We start from the raw sequence: 17085 nt of genomic DNA, 5'->3' as shown, positions 1-17085 counted from the left end.
ATAAAAGTTTTTTTTTTAAACTGACCTTGAACTGTTTGGGAGTGTAGCTTCATCACTGTTCAATAATACAAAGAAATCACTCAGATGACATCTAAGATGTTTGAAAGGGGACTAATTATGCAAAACAACTTTATAAAAGAGGTTCAAACACAGTTGTATTGAAACGGTCTGTGAATATAACCAGTTTCTAATTGTAAAAATCTATTAATTACATTTTTTTATAATCACTCTATATCAGGGGTCTCAAATTCAATTTACCTGGGGGCCGCTGCTGGAGGCAGAGTCTGGGTGAGGCTGGGCCTCATCAGGTTTTACACAAGAAATTAATTGTATTAATATTTATTAATTTTTTTAATTTGTTTATATATATATATATATATATATATATATATATATATATATATATATATATATATATATATGTATATATATATGTATATATATATGTATATATATATGTATATATATATATATATATATATATATATATATATATATATGTATATATATATGTATATATATATATATATATATATATATATATATATATATATATATATATATATGTATATGTATATATATGTATATATATATGCATATGTGTATATATATGCATATGTGTGTATATATATATATATATATATATATATATATATATATATATATATATATATATATGTATATGTGTATGTATATGTGTATATATATGTGTATATATATATATATATATATATATATATATATATATATATATATATATATATATATATATATATATATATATATACATGTATATGTGTGTGTTTGTCTGCCACTTAAAAGATAGAAAAGCTACATTAAATGACCAGTAGATTAGGAGATGCATTTATTAAATGAATCTAAAGGTGTTTGTTTTCCTGAAGGTGCTGTTCGTTTGTTGGCCGGAGAGGTGGAGGTCCACAGGCCATATCTATTGGGAAAAACTGTGACAAATTTGGGATCGTGGTGCATGAACTCGGACATGTCATTGGATTCTGGCACGAACACACACGACCTGACCGGGACGAACATGTTGATATATTTAGAGAAAACATCCAGCCAGGTGAAGTAACTATTGCTGTCTTTCCACTGAATATGTTGTCCCTTTAACTAGAATTTTACATTTTGAATGCATTATACTAGTGTTGTAATGACGGATTTATGACTAAATGACTGATTGTTTAGTACATATAAAGTCTAATATAGTGTCAATATTTAGTGAAATGCTCTTCTGTAGTGTTCATTCTCTAGCAGTGACAAATAAAGGGTGCTTTCACACTAGCACTTTTGGTCCGCACCCAGGTTTGTTTGACGTCATAGTATGGTACGTTTAGCTAGTGTGAACGTGTCTTCTGAACTCAGGTGCGCACCCGTGAACCGTACCCGAAAGAGGTGGTCTGGGGTGCGGTTTATGCGAACTCTAGTCCGGTTCACTTCTGATGTGAATGCAAACATAGCAAATAATGCAAGTGAACCGCCAACTGTTCAACAAACTATCGGTTTCATAACGTTCGTTCGTATGTATGTGTGTCTGTTTGTGAGTGTGTCCTGTTTCGTACCTTGGTGACACGCGCGGGACTAAGCCAGCGTAAACACAGTGATAATGTCTGCTTGTCTTCTCTAAAAACAGCTTCTGCAGATGCTGTGTGATGTTCTCAATGTGAGCAAGTTGCTTTCTGTATGTCCAAAACCAAAAGCTTCAGTAAAAGCAGAACGACCGCGATGTCTGGAAGTCTTTCCATTTCGCCGCTTGCTTTCGTGACCGTCACTTAGCAACGGCCGTAAACAAAGCAGCAGCTTGATGATGCAAGTGTACCGGGGTTCAGAAGGAAACAAGACAACACAACACAAACCAACCGAGGAGGTGGCAAGGGGAGACGGTTGAACTTGGGTACAGTCCAGTCAATTGAACCAAGTGTCAAAGCACCCTAATTGACTATCCTTGGGTACATCTCCTTGTTCCCCTTGTGTTTGTATATTTTATAAACAGTTGAAGTCAGAATTATTAGCCCCCTGTTTATTTTTTCCCAACTTCTATTTAACGGAGAGAAGATTATTTTTAATACATTTCTAAACATAATAGTTTTAATAACTCATTTCTAATCACTGATTTATTTTATCTTTGCCATGATGACAGTAAATAATATTTTATTAGATATTTTCAAGACACTTCTATACAGCTTAAAGTGACATTTAAAGGCTTAACTGGGTTAATAAGGTGAACTAGGCAGGTTTGGGTAATTAGGCAAGGTTTTGTATAACGATGGTTTGTTCTGTCGACTATCAGAAAAAAAATTTGCTTGAAGGGGCTAATAATTTTGTCCTTTAAATGGTGTTTAAAAAATTTAAAACTGCTTTTATTCTAGCCGAAATAAAACAAATAAGACTTTTTCCAGGAGAAAAAACATTATCAAACATACTGTGAAAATTTCTTTGCTCTGTTAAACATAATTTGGGAAATATTTAAAAAGGACGAATAATTCTGATTTCAACTGTATATGAATGTATTTTGTGTTATCATTTTGGCTGAATTTGTGCCGGAACACGACAGAATCCGAATCCGGCACCTCTGAAATCTGATCCGGCACCTCATTTTACCGATTGAAGCAGTTTACTGATGCTGTGACACATTACCTGATAGATTCAAAAGACGGAAGAGTCGTTAGATAGAGACAAGATTATTAAATATCATGTTTAACAACAATAGTGAGACGCCATCCAGCCGTACATCCTTGATAAACTGTCCGACCTGCACTGCTTTCTGGTTTTGTGCTCAAAGCACCCGCTGACTGCCTGGAGTTTAGATGTGCGCATTTGTTGCCTGCAGTGCATGACAGAATGTGTGTGTGTGTGTGGTCACGTTATCTGCGTTTTCAGTGGTATGGTGTGGATGGAGGGCTGTTCAGAAATGCTATAGGTAAAACGCAGTGTGGATAGTTTTCGTTTTAAAATGCCATTTTAAAACGTAGACGTATTAGTATAAACGGGTCCTAAGTGTGTGTTTTTCACGAGCGGGTTGCTACTGGGGAGGGGCGGAGGATTGCGATGCCAGCTCAGCATCGTGATGTCTATTTGGCCATGCACGATGGCATCATCTTTCAACCCAACCCTATTTTCCAGTCTAAGGCCTTACTCACACTAGGTACAGTTGCATCGAACCGGGCCAAAGCACGCTTGTCCCCCCTCCCGTTTCCCCCGACGGCCCGCACTCACGCCACAAATGGGCTTGGGCATGCTTTTGTCATCGCTGCTGCGCTGTTCAGTGAGAAGCGCTCTCTCACTCAGCAGCACAGTGGAGAGTTCTCTAGTTATATCGTTTCAGTCATTTGTTATGCAGTGACATGCAGTCAAATATTTCGCCAAACAGTCCTTAGGGATGCTGTGACATGCAGTCAGATATTTCGCCGAACAGATCCGGCACTTTTGGCGCGCATAAACAATCATAAAGCTCTCGTGCTGCAAGAATGAGGAGGTCTGCTGAAGGTGCGCAGCTGTCGTGCTGTGAGGAGTTCTCGTCTTTAATAAACTACGGCAGTTTGCGTTCACTGAACAGTAAGAATTATTAATAATCCATATGAAACAGTCCCTTAAAAGTCAAGTCTCACTTTCAGTTTCAGGCTTTGGCGCGTTTTGCACTCACACACAAGTGTACCATGCCAAAGCCCAAGTGAACCGTGCTCAGGCACACCTCTTCCAACCGGGCCAGGGCCGGCCAAGTGAACCGTGCTTGAGCCCGATTCAGCGCACTCACACTTCTCAAACGATCCGGGAAACGGGTCTGGGCACGGTACGGATGGCATAGTGTGAGTAGGCCCTAACTAACACTAATTTAATTAGTTTGGAGACTAGTAGCTTCCTAAAATTGTCCATTAGTAAGTTGATTTTCTGGCTCAGTGTTATCCAGTGTGTTTATTTTTTCAGGTTTATTATAAAATGGGCTGAATGTTGTTTTAAATACTTTCCTCAAAGTAGCACAGGACAAAGCTTTTTGAGATTAATGAGACAGCAGTCATGCTATTGTAATAATTTGTGATGCTGACATACATTGACTGTAATAACGCAAGCTGAAGCTGTTTAAAATGAAGATATATAAAGCTAAAATGATGAATAAATTACTATAAATTCATTTAAAGTCACAATATACAATTGAAGTCTGAAATAGTAGCCCCCCTGTGTATTTTTTCACAATTTCAATTTTTAATATTTTTTTTATAATAATTTTTTTGGGGTTTTCACCTTTATTTTTAATAGGACAGAAGAGAGAATTGACAGGAAAGCATGGGGAGCAGAGAGAGGGGAAGGTTCGGCATAGGATCGTGAGGCGGAATCGAACCCGGGTTGCCGCGAGCACCGGAGTGCATGTGTCGACGCACTAACCACTACACCACTGGCGCCGACTTTACAATTTCTATTTAATGGAGAGATTTCTTTTTAGCAATATTTGATTAGATGTTTTTCAAGATACTAGCATTCAGCTAGTTCAGACATTTAAAGGCTTAACTAGGTTAACTAGGCAAGTTAGGGTAATTAGGCAAGTCTTCTGTAGACTATCGGAAAACGTTCCTTAAGGGGGCTAATAATATTGACCTTTAAATGGTCTTAGTAAAACAAAAAAGACTTTCTCCAGAAGAAAAAAAATATTATTGGAAATACTGTAAAACTCCTTGCTCTGTTAAACATAATTTACAGGAGGGCGAATGATTTTGACTTCAACTGTACCTGTACTGAAAAAGTCTGCTAATGAATATGTGTGCCTCATTATATACTAATCTCCAGAATAGCATGCAGTTTGATGGGATTCAGTGGAGGTGTTTGTGTGATGGAGATTATGTTGAATTTTACAGGTCAGGAGTACAATTTCATAAAGATGGAGCCAGATGATGTGGACTCGCTCGGGGAGGTGTACGATTTCGACAGTATCATGCATTACGCCAGAAACACCTTTTCCAGGTTTGGACTCATAGTTCAGTGTTACTTTTATGCAACTAGATAATATTGTGTTAGAGAGAATTGCATAATGGACTCAAGTTTGGAATTTCTACAAATTTGGAAAGCCTCTTTCTCATAGTGTTGCATTTCTTGAATCAGAAATACAGTAATATTGTTTAACATTATTAGATTCAGAATAACTGTTAAACTATTATTGCAATTAAAATTTATTACTTTAGTTTAAACTGTAATTTATTATACAAAGCTGAAGTTTCAGCATCATTACTTCAGTGTTTATGTCACAAGATCCTTTAGAAATCATTCTAATATGTGACAAAACATGTAGCCTTTTGTAGCATGGGTATTATTTCTATAATATTTTTGGAAGTCGCTAAAGACAACATTGTACATGTCATAATTAATGATTTATTTTAATGGCAAAAACCATTAAAATATAATGAATATTTTTAAAAGGACACCGAAAAATGATTTCTACAGAAGGTATATAAACTGAATTTAAACAAATAAATTTAGTGATATTCAACTTAAATTGTTTGTTTAAATTCAGCCTAAATAAAATAATTTAGTAAATCCAAGGAATTTTTTCAGTGTAGCAAAGGTAATTGTGCTATTATAATAATTTGTGATACGGACATGCATTGACTGTAATAATGCAAGGTTAAAGATCAATCTTGAGATTTTTAAGATTCTTCAGATATGTAAAACTAAAATTAGAAATAAATATAAATAAATTTCTGCACATGGAGTGGATAAAACAGTGGTAGCCAAAAATAACATTGTATCAATCATAATCATTATTTTTCCTTTTATGCCAAAAATTATTATACAAAAATAGTTAATATTTAGTAATATTAGTAATAAATTATTACTACTAATAAATTATTTTTTATTAATAATGTGCATTGGTAATAGCTTAATTTAGACAGCTTTAAAGGAGATATACTCAGAATTTATTTACTTATTTATTTTTTTTATTCAGCTTTCAGATGATAAATTAAAAAATTAATTTTGGTTTGTGTGCAGGTTCACATATGATTATTATGTAACATTTTGGATTAAAAGTAAATAAATAAAAAAACTACTTGTCAAAAGAAAAATTTATTTAAAAACCTTTTTATAAATCTCTTCAACAATAACACATTTAATTGGTACCTTAATGCAGTAAAATCTTTTGTGTGTTTGCAAATGACTAAAAACACTACAAAACTATTTACTTTGTGCTAAATGCCACTCTGGCCTGGCCATGCTGCCTGCTGTCGGCACTTTAATTACACTCTGTGTTGATGTTTGCCTTTGTTTACTCTCCAACAAGTTAAATTCCTTTGACTAATTTTAAGCACTTATTGCAGTGTGATTTGAATGCTTGTTGTTTTAATTAAGAGGTTGAAGTATGATCCCTGTGTTTTACTTATATATTTTTTCTTATTATATATATATATATATATATATATATATATATATATATATATATATAACCCAAAAACAAAGCTTATGTCATCATTTACTCACCTAATTGGAGTGTTTTTGTACTGCTAAACAGGAAAGAAGATATTATGAAGAATGTTGGAAGCCTGTAGCCTAAATTGTAGCCTGTAATTGACTTCTGTAGTGTTTGTTTTTTTCTTTACTAAGGAAGTCAATGGTTAAAGTTTTCCAACATTTTTAAAATATCATCTTTTGTGCTCAAAGAAGACAGAAACACTAACAGATTTGGAGCAGATGAAGGGTATGAAATGATGGCAGAATGTTCATGTTTGCTTGAACTGTGCCTTTAAGAGTGTAGATTTGTGCTGATGGTCAGAGCAGGATCTCTGACTGCTGACGAACCTGCTGTTAGCGGTTTGAGGATGGAGACGCTGAAGCTTTGAGGGCTGGTTGTTTAGGACAAGAGGAAGGAATTCAGACACAGAGCCAAAAATGAAGTGCAGTCAGACTTTTAGGCAGAGTGTCTTTTGGCCGGTTCATCACACAAAGCTTCAGCGCTTTGATTATGTTGAAAACATTTTGCAAACAACAAGCCGTAACCAGCACAGATTCATTTTCAAGGCTGCTGCGTTTAGCTTTAGGTAAAAAGTATACTTAGGCTTAAATGAATTTTTAAAATCTAGTTTAAATCTTAATCTGTAATCTTGATTAATCTAGATTAAAATGGCTCATTTGAATTCCCTGAAGGCTTTCAGAATATGTGTACTACACAAATAATGACTTAGGCCCCGTTTACACTAGTGCGTTTTAGTTTGAAAACGCATAAGTTTTGCTACGGTTACGCCATCCGTCCACACTACGCCGGAGTTCTCGAGCGCCGAAAACGGAGCTTTTTGAAAACGCTGGAGAGGCCGTTTTCATTCTAAAACGCTGCTGCTCCGTCTCAGTGTGGATGGGGAAAGACGGAGACATCTGAAAACGGAGGCGGGGCTGCAAACGTTCGCCTATCTGATTGGGGCTTTTCCTCAATATTAAGTAGCCCACACACAGTTCAGTCTCGCATCCTCTTCTTGTAAGTTCAGACTTCGCAAGTTTGATCAAGGCTGCAGTCTCCCCCTTCTCAGTTTGATATGGAAAACATACCGAGGACACGCGTAAATCTTCAAAGGGAACAGTGTACTTTATAACTTCATTCACATCACATTGGCTACGTTGTTTCACTTTCTCAACAATAAAATGTAAACATGATTTAAGGAACTGCCTATTTTCTTTTTAATATTAGAAAACTTAACAGACAGCAGAAATGTTGAGGCGTCGTGCTGCATATATGGGTGCATCTTCACTGTGTGGATATTTATAACAAAACGGAGCCGATAACAACTGCCTCCTTTCAATTTCAGTGAAAATACGAAACGCACCCTCTCTTTTGCTGAATATCAGTTTTAATAATCGATAATTATAAAAGTATAACATACAATAAGTTTATACATTGTAGGAAATAAAGGCAAGCGATCAGTCAATGTACCTGGATTAATCATTAACTTATCTTTGCGCTTAACCAAAACATGTTACCCGTGAAGTAACTTAGTAGATTCCAATGACCAAAGTCAGGGAATTGGCCTATGTCGTTAGATAAAGACAACAACATGAATGAAATATCACGTTTAGCAAATATAGTGAGATTAGATCCAGCGGGAGATGCATGATGAGCAGTCCGACAAGCAGAGCTCTCATCTGGGTAGAAATGCTGGAGTGCTTGCCCGAGAGTGTGTGTGTGGTCACGTGATGTGCGTTTTCAGCGTTTTGGTGTGGACGGAGAGCAGTTCAGAAACGCTGGGTAAAACGCGAGTGTGGACGCGGATCGTTTTCATTCTACAACGCCGTTTTAAAACTAAAACGCACTAGTGTAAACGGGGCCTTAAAGTAAGTCTTTGGGTTTCTCAAGCCAGGTGGCACTTCAGACCAGGGGCTCATCTCCTGTTTCCAAAATGCATCACAAACTGCTTGAGAAACTGTTCTACTTTGATAATGAAAATAAATGATGTTCTGCTTATTCAGCTAAACTGAAGGCCTACATAAGCCTCAAGCAGCGATTTTTAATGACCATAATCTGACTAAAGTTGTTACGAGAACCAGCGATCGCTCTCCGGAGATCGCTGGCTTCCACTATACTTGGACTACACTTCTGCCTTCTCCTGGACTGCATTTGCATACATGCACTTCTCCTAGACACCCATGCTCACTCATCTGCTTGATTACATTCACCACCTGAACCTTGTCACAGATTGATAGCACACCATTCATAAGCCACTCTTGCACCCTTCCAGTTTGCCGAGTCTTGTTTACTTCATTGTGACATTACAACGCGTTTGCCTGTCTTGTTTCTCCGTGTTTGTACCTAGCCTTGAATCCTTGTTATCCTGTTTAGCCGCCTGCCTTTCGACCTTTTGCCTGTTTACCGTTTACAATTCTGGACTGCCTTTATATACCCGTTTGCACCTGTATGACCATTGCTTGCCTGACGCTGAATAAACCTGCATATTGGATCTTACCTCCAGTTGTATCTGTCACTCCCTCCCCCGGTCGTTACAAAAGTCGTAACTGAACTAAACAGAAATGGAATTAAGACATGTGAAGTATGCAGATATTAGTGGCATTATTGAAGTAAACACTGCGATAAAAGTATTACCGTCATGTAGGACTTATCATGTACGCCATATTTTCAGACAAGATCCACACATATGGCTGTCATTAAAGGACCACACACACACACACAGACACACACATATCGCAAAATGCAGAAGTTTTTTCTTTTCATTTGGCGTACGTTATTAAATTCTATAACACTCTCACCAGTCCTTACACCTTATTTGCATCTAATACCCCAGTTTATCATGGGGGGCATGAATGAAATGTTCATTAGTGAAAGTGAAACTGCCGAACTGCAGTTAAAGTCAGCCAAAATTACGAAAAACTCTTACATGAAAGCACTTCACGTAAACACCTTAATTATATTATTGTCTATTAAGGCAAACAAGTAGACTACAATTGTCCATGTAAGCTTAGTCAGTGGTGTCTTTGAAGTAAGTAAAAGATCCAGAAGGGAATCCTGCTGATTTGATTCAAAAGGGCACTTTTTTGTCAGACAACTCACCGGTTGACTTTCAAAGCACCCAGTCCATTTTATTTGTATATGTTTTACTCGTACGGTGCCTGATAGTTAGATGTTGAGCTAACATTAATCAGATTCACTCTAGTGAACTGCATCTATGTTAGCACACCACGTTTGATGTGGTAATTTCACAGTAGAAATACACACAGGTTCGAAGACTCGTTCTCGCTATCTACAGTGCAATTTGGCCAGGTATACATCCGCGCTAAAATATCAAGGTGAAAGTCATCATAGCTTGCGTAGAATAGACAGCTCCCAACGCAACTTTGAGAACAGATAACGGTGATACTTTTTTTTTATTGCCAAATAAGAGTCTCGCGTCAACGCAGCACGTTAACACTGATAACGGCCCACCACTAGTAAAAAGTCACATTACTTTGTATTACTGTACTCAGGGTTCCCATTAGAGATTATTAATATAATAAACTTTTATTAAAGCCACCATCTGCCCAGAGTTTGTTCTAATAGGTTTTGGGCCATATGGGCTGGTATTTTTTGCTGTTTTTTTTCCATTTATTTGAAAGTTTCTCCAAACACATTGTAACAACGCATACTGAAATGTGACAAGATTCCAGTGACAAGTAACTTGTGTGACCGCACTAGACAGGACATGACAAAAAAGTTTAAATACCAAAGCCATTTAATAGAGGAGAATAGTGCACTGCACTCCCAATTAAATTGTTAATAAACCAAAATAATTTCCTTGAATAACCTGAGAAAACACCCAAACACACTCATTCAACCACACACTCAAACACTACGGCCAATTACCTATAGTGCATGTGTTTTTACTGTGGGGCAAACCGAAGCACCCAGAGGAACCCCACACCAACAGGGGGAGAACATAAAACTCCACAAAAACACCAACTAGTCCAGACAAGACGAGAGATAATTTTTGAGAAATTATTATAACTTTTCTTAAAAGTCAAGTTTACACACAATAAGATTATTATGCCTCTCAAAAAGGCTGTGGTGTCGAGGTTTTGTAAGTTTCTGACTGGCTATTTGACTACATTTGAGTTAATTGGAGGCACAACTGTAGAATAGTATTTAAAGAAAACCTCAAACACGCTGCTTCCTTGTGTGACAACATGGGAAAATCAACAAGCCAGAATCAACAAAAAAGCCAGATTACAATTTGCTAAATTACACTGGGGAAAAAGACTAATTTTTGTAGACATGTCCTGTGGTTTGACATAACGAATATTGAACTGTTTGGCCATAATGACCAGTGTTACATTTGGAGGACAAAGGGGAAAGCTTACAAGCCTAGCAACACCATCCTAACTTTGAACTATGGGGGCGGAAGCATAATGTTGTGGGGCTGTTTTGCTGCAGGAGGGACTGGTCCACTTCACAGCATAGATGGCATCATGAAGAAAGAACATTATGTGGAAATACTTAAGCAACATCTCAGGACATCAGCCAGGAAATTAAAACTTGGCCACAAATAGGTCTTCCAAACAGACCATGACTCTGAGTATACTGCCAAATGAGTTAAAATGTGCTTTAAGGACAACAGAGTGAAAGTTTTGGAGTGGCCATCACAAAGCCCTGAACTCAATCCCATGGAAAATAAGTGTGCAGAGTTGAAAAATCTTGTGCGAGCAAAACAAATCTGACTCAGTTACACCAATTCTGTCAGGAGGAATGGGCCAAATTCCTTCAAACTATTGTGAGAAGCTTGTAGAAGGATACCCAAAACAATTGACCAAAGTTATACAGTTTAAAAGCAAAGCTAAAAAATACCAAGGAAATACATTTAAATTTACATTTAGTCATTTAGCAGACGCTTTTATCCAAAGCGACTTACAAATGAGGACAAGGAAGCAATTTACACAACTAAGAGCAACAATGAATAAGTGCTGTAGGCAAGTTTCAGGTCTGTAAAGTCTAAGAAGGGAAGTATTAGTAGTATTAGTATTTTTTTTGTTGTTGGTACAGTTAGTGTGATATTCAGAGAGGCAATTGCAGATTATGAAGTGAAGTGGAGACTAAATAGTTGAGTTTTTAGTCTTTTCTTGAAAACAGCGAGTGACTCTGCTGTTCTGATGCAGTTAGGGAGTTCATTCCACCAACTGGGCAGATTGAACGCGAGCGTTCGCGAAAGTGATTTCTTCCCTCTTTGGGATGGAACCACGAGGCGACGTTCATTCACAGAACGCAAGTTTCTGGAGGGCACATAAATCTGCAGAAGTGAGAGCAGATAAGGAGGAGCAAGGCCAGAAGTCACTTTGTAGGCAAACATCAGAGCTTTGAATTTGATGCGAGCAGCAACTGGCAGCCAGTGCAAATGGACTAGCAGCGGAGTTACATGTGCTCGTTTAGGTTCATTGAAGACCACTCGTGCTGCTGCGTTCTGGAGCAGCTGAAGAGGCTTGATAGAGTTAGCTGGAAGCCCAGCTAGTAGAGAGTTGCAGTAATCCAGTTTTTAGAGAACAAGAGCTTGAACAAGGAGTTGAGCTGCATGTTCAGATAAGAAGGGTCGGATCTTTCTGATGTTATAGAGTGCGAATCTGCACGATCGAGCAGTTCTAGAAATGTGGTCAGAGAAGTTTAGTTGGTCATCAATCGTTACTCCAAGGCTTTTCACCATTTTGGATGCAGTAATGGTTGCCCCATCCATCTGGATTGAAAAGTTATGGTGTAGAGTCGAAAATGTCGAAATGTGTGTAAACTTTTGACTGTCTAGAAATTAATGCAAATTTCTCAAAAAACTAAATCTCTCATTATTCTGGCATCATTCAGGTAATCCTAACAGATCTAAAAAAGTAAACGTTTAGTATTATTTACCAACAGACATTTAGAAAAATGGTTATGTTGCTTTTTTTAGAGAGTAAAACTTCTGGTTTAAACTGTTATCCACAACTTGGTTTTGATGGCGATTCTCCTCCAGAAATGACAGCGACTCTGTTCACAAGACTGTGGGCATTTGAGTAGTTGCTGTCATGTGATGTTCATTTGACAGGATGGCCTGTAGCTCACGTTCCTTTTATACAGATTACAAAATTGGATTACTTTTGTCTTCAAGTGTACTTGGTTCATTTAAAAGTACAGATTTCAAGCATTGTGTGGATATATGTGTTATGTCCGTGAAGCAAGTATTCACTGAGATTCCAGTGCGTTTGTTTTCCACTAAACTGTCGTAAAAGCACTAGTCTGATCCAAGCTTCCCCCCGGAGAAACTTTAATCTATAGCGATCGATATTTGGCTCATGTACTAGTAGGCGGGGCTTCATTCGCCATATTAACCGTTACACTTTTCCCCGTTCAGAACTATACGAGTGACATGTCTTGTGTATTCCATAGTCTTTGGGAAAAATTGGAAATCACTGGCCTATAGTGAATAGATAAGCCTGTCGTAACTTCTGTTTCATGCTAACTTTAAAGACATCATGGAAATTGTCCTGAGCAAAATACATGCATCTATTGTTGGTCTTCTGAAGTGCAAACTCAAGAGCAACTACTCATCAATTTATGAAAGACTCTTGGAATCCAGCGAGGTTTGTCTGCGATTTGTTATATTTAATGTTTCACAAAGTGGCCTCTCTCCTGCTGGCCTCTGAACTGGGAATTTTCACGTTGTGCGGTTTTACCTCCAGCATTCTGCAATCAGGGGATCCTGGAATTGGGCCATAACAAATAAAGGCCTTCCAGCCTTTTTGTCCTGGACAATTGCAGGGCTGCAGGGCTGTTGTTCTCCGGCATGCGAGATGAGCTCCAGGGAGGCGATGCTTTCGGCTGGCCTCTGACTGCTCTCAGTCCACATGCTGGCCATTCAGGGCACTGTCGCCATGGGAACTATGCCAGAGCAAGCCACAATCATTCTGCTCTCAGAACAGCACAGAGAGACAGTATATACGTATATTTATGATCCATACTGTGGACCATTAAATTTGATTCACAGGAATAATGCTGAGTGCAAGCTCAATCTCTGACGTCATAAATGTTTACAGTGGCCTCAAAAGTATAAAGACACCATCCTGAGCACCAAATCTTTGTGGACCCTTTTCACAAGACTGTTATGACGTGTTTAACACCCATCAGTGTCTTAAAATATTGTTCAAGAGTTCACACTTTGCTGATGATTGATTATGAAGCTTGTTTGACATGCTGTCCTAGGTGAGAGCCCTGAGCTTTTAAGATCCTCGAGCCTGGGGCTCCCTCCCGTTTGCAAGGCAAGAGGGGAGTTTGAGCTCTGGTAGCTCTTGAGAACTCCCCTGCTGTAGTAGCTAATGAACAGATAGTGATTGCTCTTAAGAGATAACTACTAACTAGGTGCATGTCTATGGTGCTTACGTTGCATGTTTTTGGACGTTGGGAGGGAACCGGGGAACCCAGGGAAACCGACGTGAGCATGGGGAGAACTTGTAAACTCCACACAGAAACAACGGCTGACTTGGTAAACACTAGAACCAGTGACGTTCTTGCTGTAAGACAACAATGCTAACCACTGGGCCACCGTGCCAGCCATCTAGGAAAGGAGGAGGAGTAGGGGGGAAGGGGGGATTCTTCAAAATGAAGATGGCTGTGATATGGAACGTAGGGTATTTATTGGGGGTTAGGAATTGTCTGATTGGTGAATCATAAATTGGATAATGCAAGCCGGAAGCAATCATAAGCACTTGATCCTTTCAAAATTAGTTTTTAAATAAACTTCACAAAGTTTTTAATGTTTCAAATTATGAACATTTATATGTATTTATGTATTCCCACTACCTGTCAAAAGTCTTATCGCCTATTCGAGTTTTAGGAACAAGTTCATCAGGATTCTTTGGATTCATCTTCAATGCCTCCTCCATCTTACCCCAGACATGCTCAACAATGTTCATGTCTGGTGATTGGGCTGGCCAATCCTGGAGCACCTTGACATTTGCTTTTAGGAGCTTTGATGTAGAGGCTGAAGTATGAGGAGCGCTATCCTGCTGGAGAATTTGCCCTCTCCTGTGGTTTGTAATGTAATGGGCAGCACAAATGTCTTGATACCTCAGGCTGTTGATGTTGCCATCCACTCTGCAGATCTCTCGCATGCCCCCATACTGAATGTAACCCCAAACCATGATTTTTTCCTCACAAATCTTGGATCCATGCAGGTTCCAATAGGTTTTCTGCTATGTTTGTGATGATTCTTCTGAAAAAATGACTTTCTGACACTTTTCCAAATAATCAACTAGAAGTCAAGTTATTTGTTGCTCTTACAACTGGGATCCACGACAATACTTTAGTCAGGTAGTATTTGTATAATATCATCCTTGCATCAAATAACAAAAAGCTAATTACTGCTTAAGGCGTTTGTAATGTCCAAAGATATGATGTATAGGTGATTTAGATGAACTAAATTGGTTATAGTGTGTGAATGTGAGCATGCATGGGTGTTTCCCAGTACTGGGTTGCGGCTGGAAGGGCATCCACTGCGTAAAACAAATACTGGAATAGTTGGCGTTTAATCAGCTTTAGCAATAAGGGAATAATACAGCCATTTTACCTGGCAGCCCAAGACTGGTTACTCACTGAAGCTAAGCAGGGCTAAGCCTGGTCAGTAGCTGAATGGGAGACCTCTAGGGAACACTAGGTTGCTGTTGGAAGTGGTGTTAGTGAGGCCAGCAGGGGGCGCTCAACCTGTGGTCTGTGTGAGTCCTAATGCCCCAGTAAAAGTGAAGGGGACACTACACTGCCGCCATCTTTCAGATGAGACGTTAAACCAAGGTCCTGACTTTCTGTGTTCATTAAAAATCCCATGGCACTTCTCGTGAAAGAGCAGGGGTTTAACCCCGGTGTCCTGGCCAAAGTCCCTCTATCAGCCCTTACGATCATGGCCTCCCAATCATCCCCTTCCACCGAATTGGCTCTATCACTGTCTCTCCACTCCACCAATAGCTGGTGTGTGTGGTGAGCGCACTGGCACCGTTGTCCTGTGGCAGCTGTCGCATCATCCAAGTGGATTCTGCACACTGGTGGTGGTGTGGAGAGACCCCCCTCATGATTGTAAAGCGCTTTGGGTGTATGGCCATACACAATAAATGCGCTATATAAATACACATTACATTACATTACAATAAGCCTAAGGAAAATGAATAAAATGCTAACATATTTCCTTGCTTAAGCAGCACTTATTTTATAAAAAAAATGTAAAAAAATTACTGGATGGTGAACAATTTTGGCTTCAACTATAATATGTTGTTCTTTTTGGATTCCTGGTAAGAGGCTACCTGGATTGCATTGTGTAGAGTACAATACAAAGTCTATGATGACAAAGTCTAATCTAATCTTAAATGCTTCTCTCTACACTCTCATCATCTCAATACATGATCTGATTCATTTTTCAGATGCCTTCTCTTGATTGCAAAGAGCTTCTCAGGGTTCACTAAAAAATAATTGGACCGCTGTCACTTTTCTTTTTGGAAAAATAGGGGCATCTATCTTGATACCATGCTGCCGAAGTATGACGTTGATGGAGTGCGGCCCCCCATCGGCCAGCGGACGAGACTGAGCAAAGGAGACATCGCTCAGGCCAGAAAATTATACCGATGTCCAAGTAAGTGTCCCTTTGAACTGCAACCGTAAGAACTGCAAGAAAAGATGTCAGAATCTTAAGATGTAAACTCAGAAATGACCAATTAGAATACTTCTTGCTGTTTCTGGCAAGATTTTACTCCCAGTCATGGTGCTTTCGATTCCTGCTCTCTCTGGGAAATGATACGGGATTTCTGGGAATACAATTTCAGATTCAGGTTTACTCTACAGGATTCTTCAGGGTGTAAAAATGGATGTTCAGGATGTCCTATAACTCACCTTATTTTACAACCTGTGCTTAATTGATCATTTAAAAATAAAAAAAAAATCTAAATATTAAAATTTTAAAACTATATGTGTGATTATAAAAATATAAACAGGTGAAGATGGTGTTGTTAGCCCTTTTGTATTTATGTATATCCCAAGTCATGTTTAACAGAGCAAGGTATTTTTTCCACAGTATTTCCTGTGCCTAAAGAGTCAGATGGAATATATATATATATATATATATATATATGCCTGGTCTGATGAGTCTTCATTTCAGCTGTGACATTCGGATGGTCGGGTCAGAATTTGGCATCAACAACATGAAAGCACGGATTCATCCTGTCCTGTATCATTGGTTCAGGCTGCTAGTGTAATGGTGTGGGGGATATTTTCTCGGCTCACTTTGTGCCCATTAGTACCCATTGTGCCAATGCCACTGCCTACCTAGTTTAGTTAAGTTAATTTATTTATAAAGCACAATAAAACAACAGTTGTGGCTCATTGTGCTGTACAAACTTAACAACAAATTATCAAACAATATAAAGATATAACAACATATAATACATCCAACATACCACACAGCTTCAATGGTAAGTAAGACACCAGATAGGTACAGTAGGGTCAATTTTCTCCCAATTTAAAAGCTCTTCTTTGGAGTTTAAGGGTGCTTTCACATCTGTAGTTCGCTTCATTTGGTCCGGACCAAGAGCAATAAATAGAACATTGTTGCATTTTCTGCC

General features: G+C 38.4%; 1 protein-coding gene across 2 annotated transcripts in view; it reads left to right on the top strand.

The window, feature by feature from the left end:
- The window catches only part of bmp1b (bone morphogenetic protein 1b), an 81464-nt gene that overhangs the window by 22091 nt on the left and 42288 nt on the right, over nt 1-17085 (top strand). For both annotated transcript variants that reach the window (XM_087269562.1, NM_001039812.1), the window contains 3 exon segments: nt 903-1081; nt 4863-4968; nt 15976-16100. In XM_087269562.1, the coding sequence (XP_087125688.1) occupies nt 903-1081; nt 4863-4968; nt 15976-16100 (410 nt within the window).

This window comes from Danio rerio, chromosome 10 (genome assembly GCF_052040795.2).
Source record: "Danio rerio strain M-AB ecotype USA chromosome 10, GRCz13ab, whole genome shotgun sequence".
NCBI classification, from domain to species: domain Eukaryota; kingdom Metazoa; phylum Chordata; class Actinopteri; order Cypriniformes; family Danionidae; genus Danio; species Danio rerio.
Note: the sequence above shows the minus strand (reverse complement) of the source record. Positions and strands in the feature narration are given on the sequence as shown.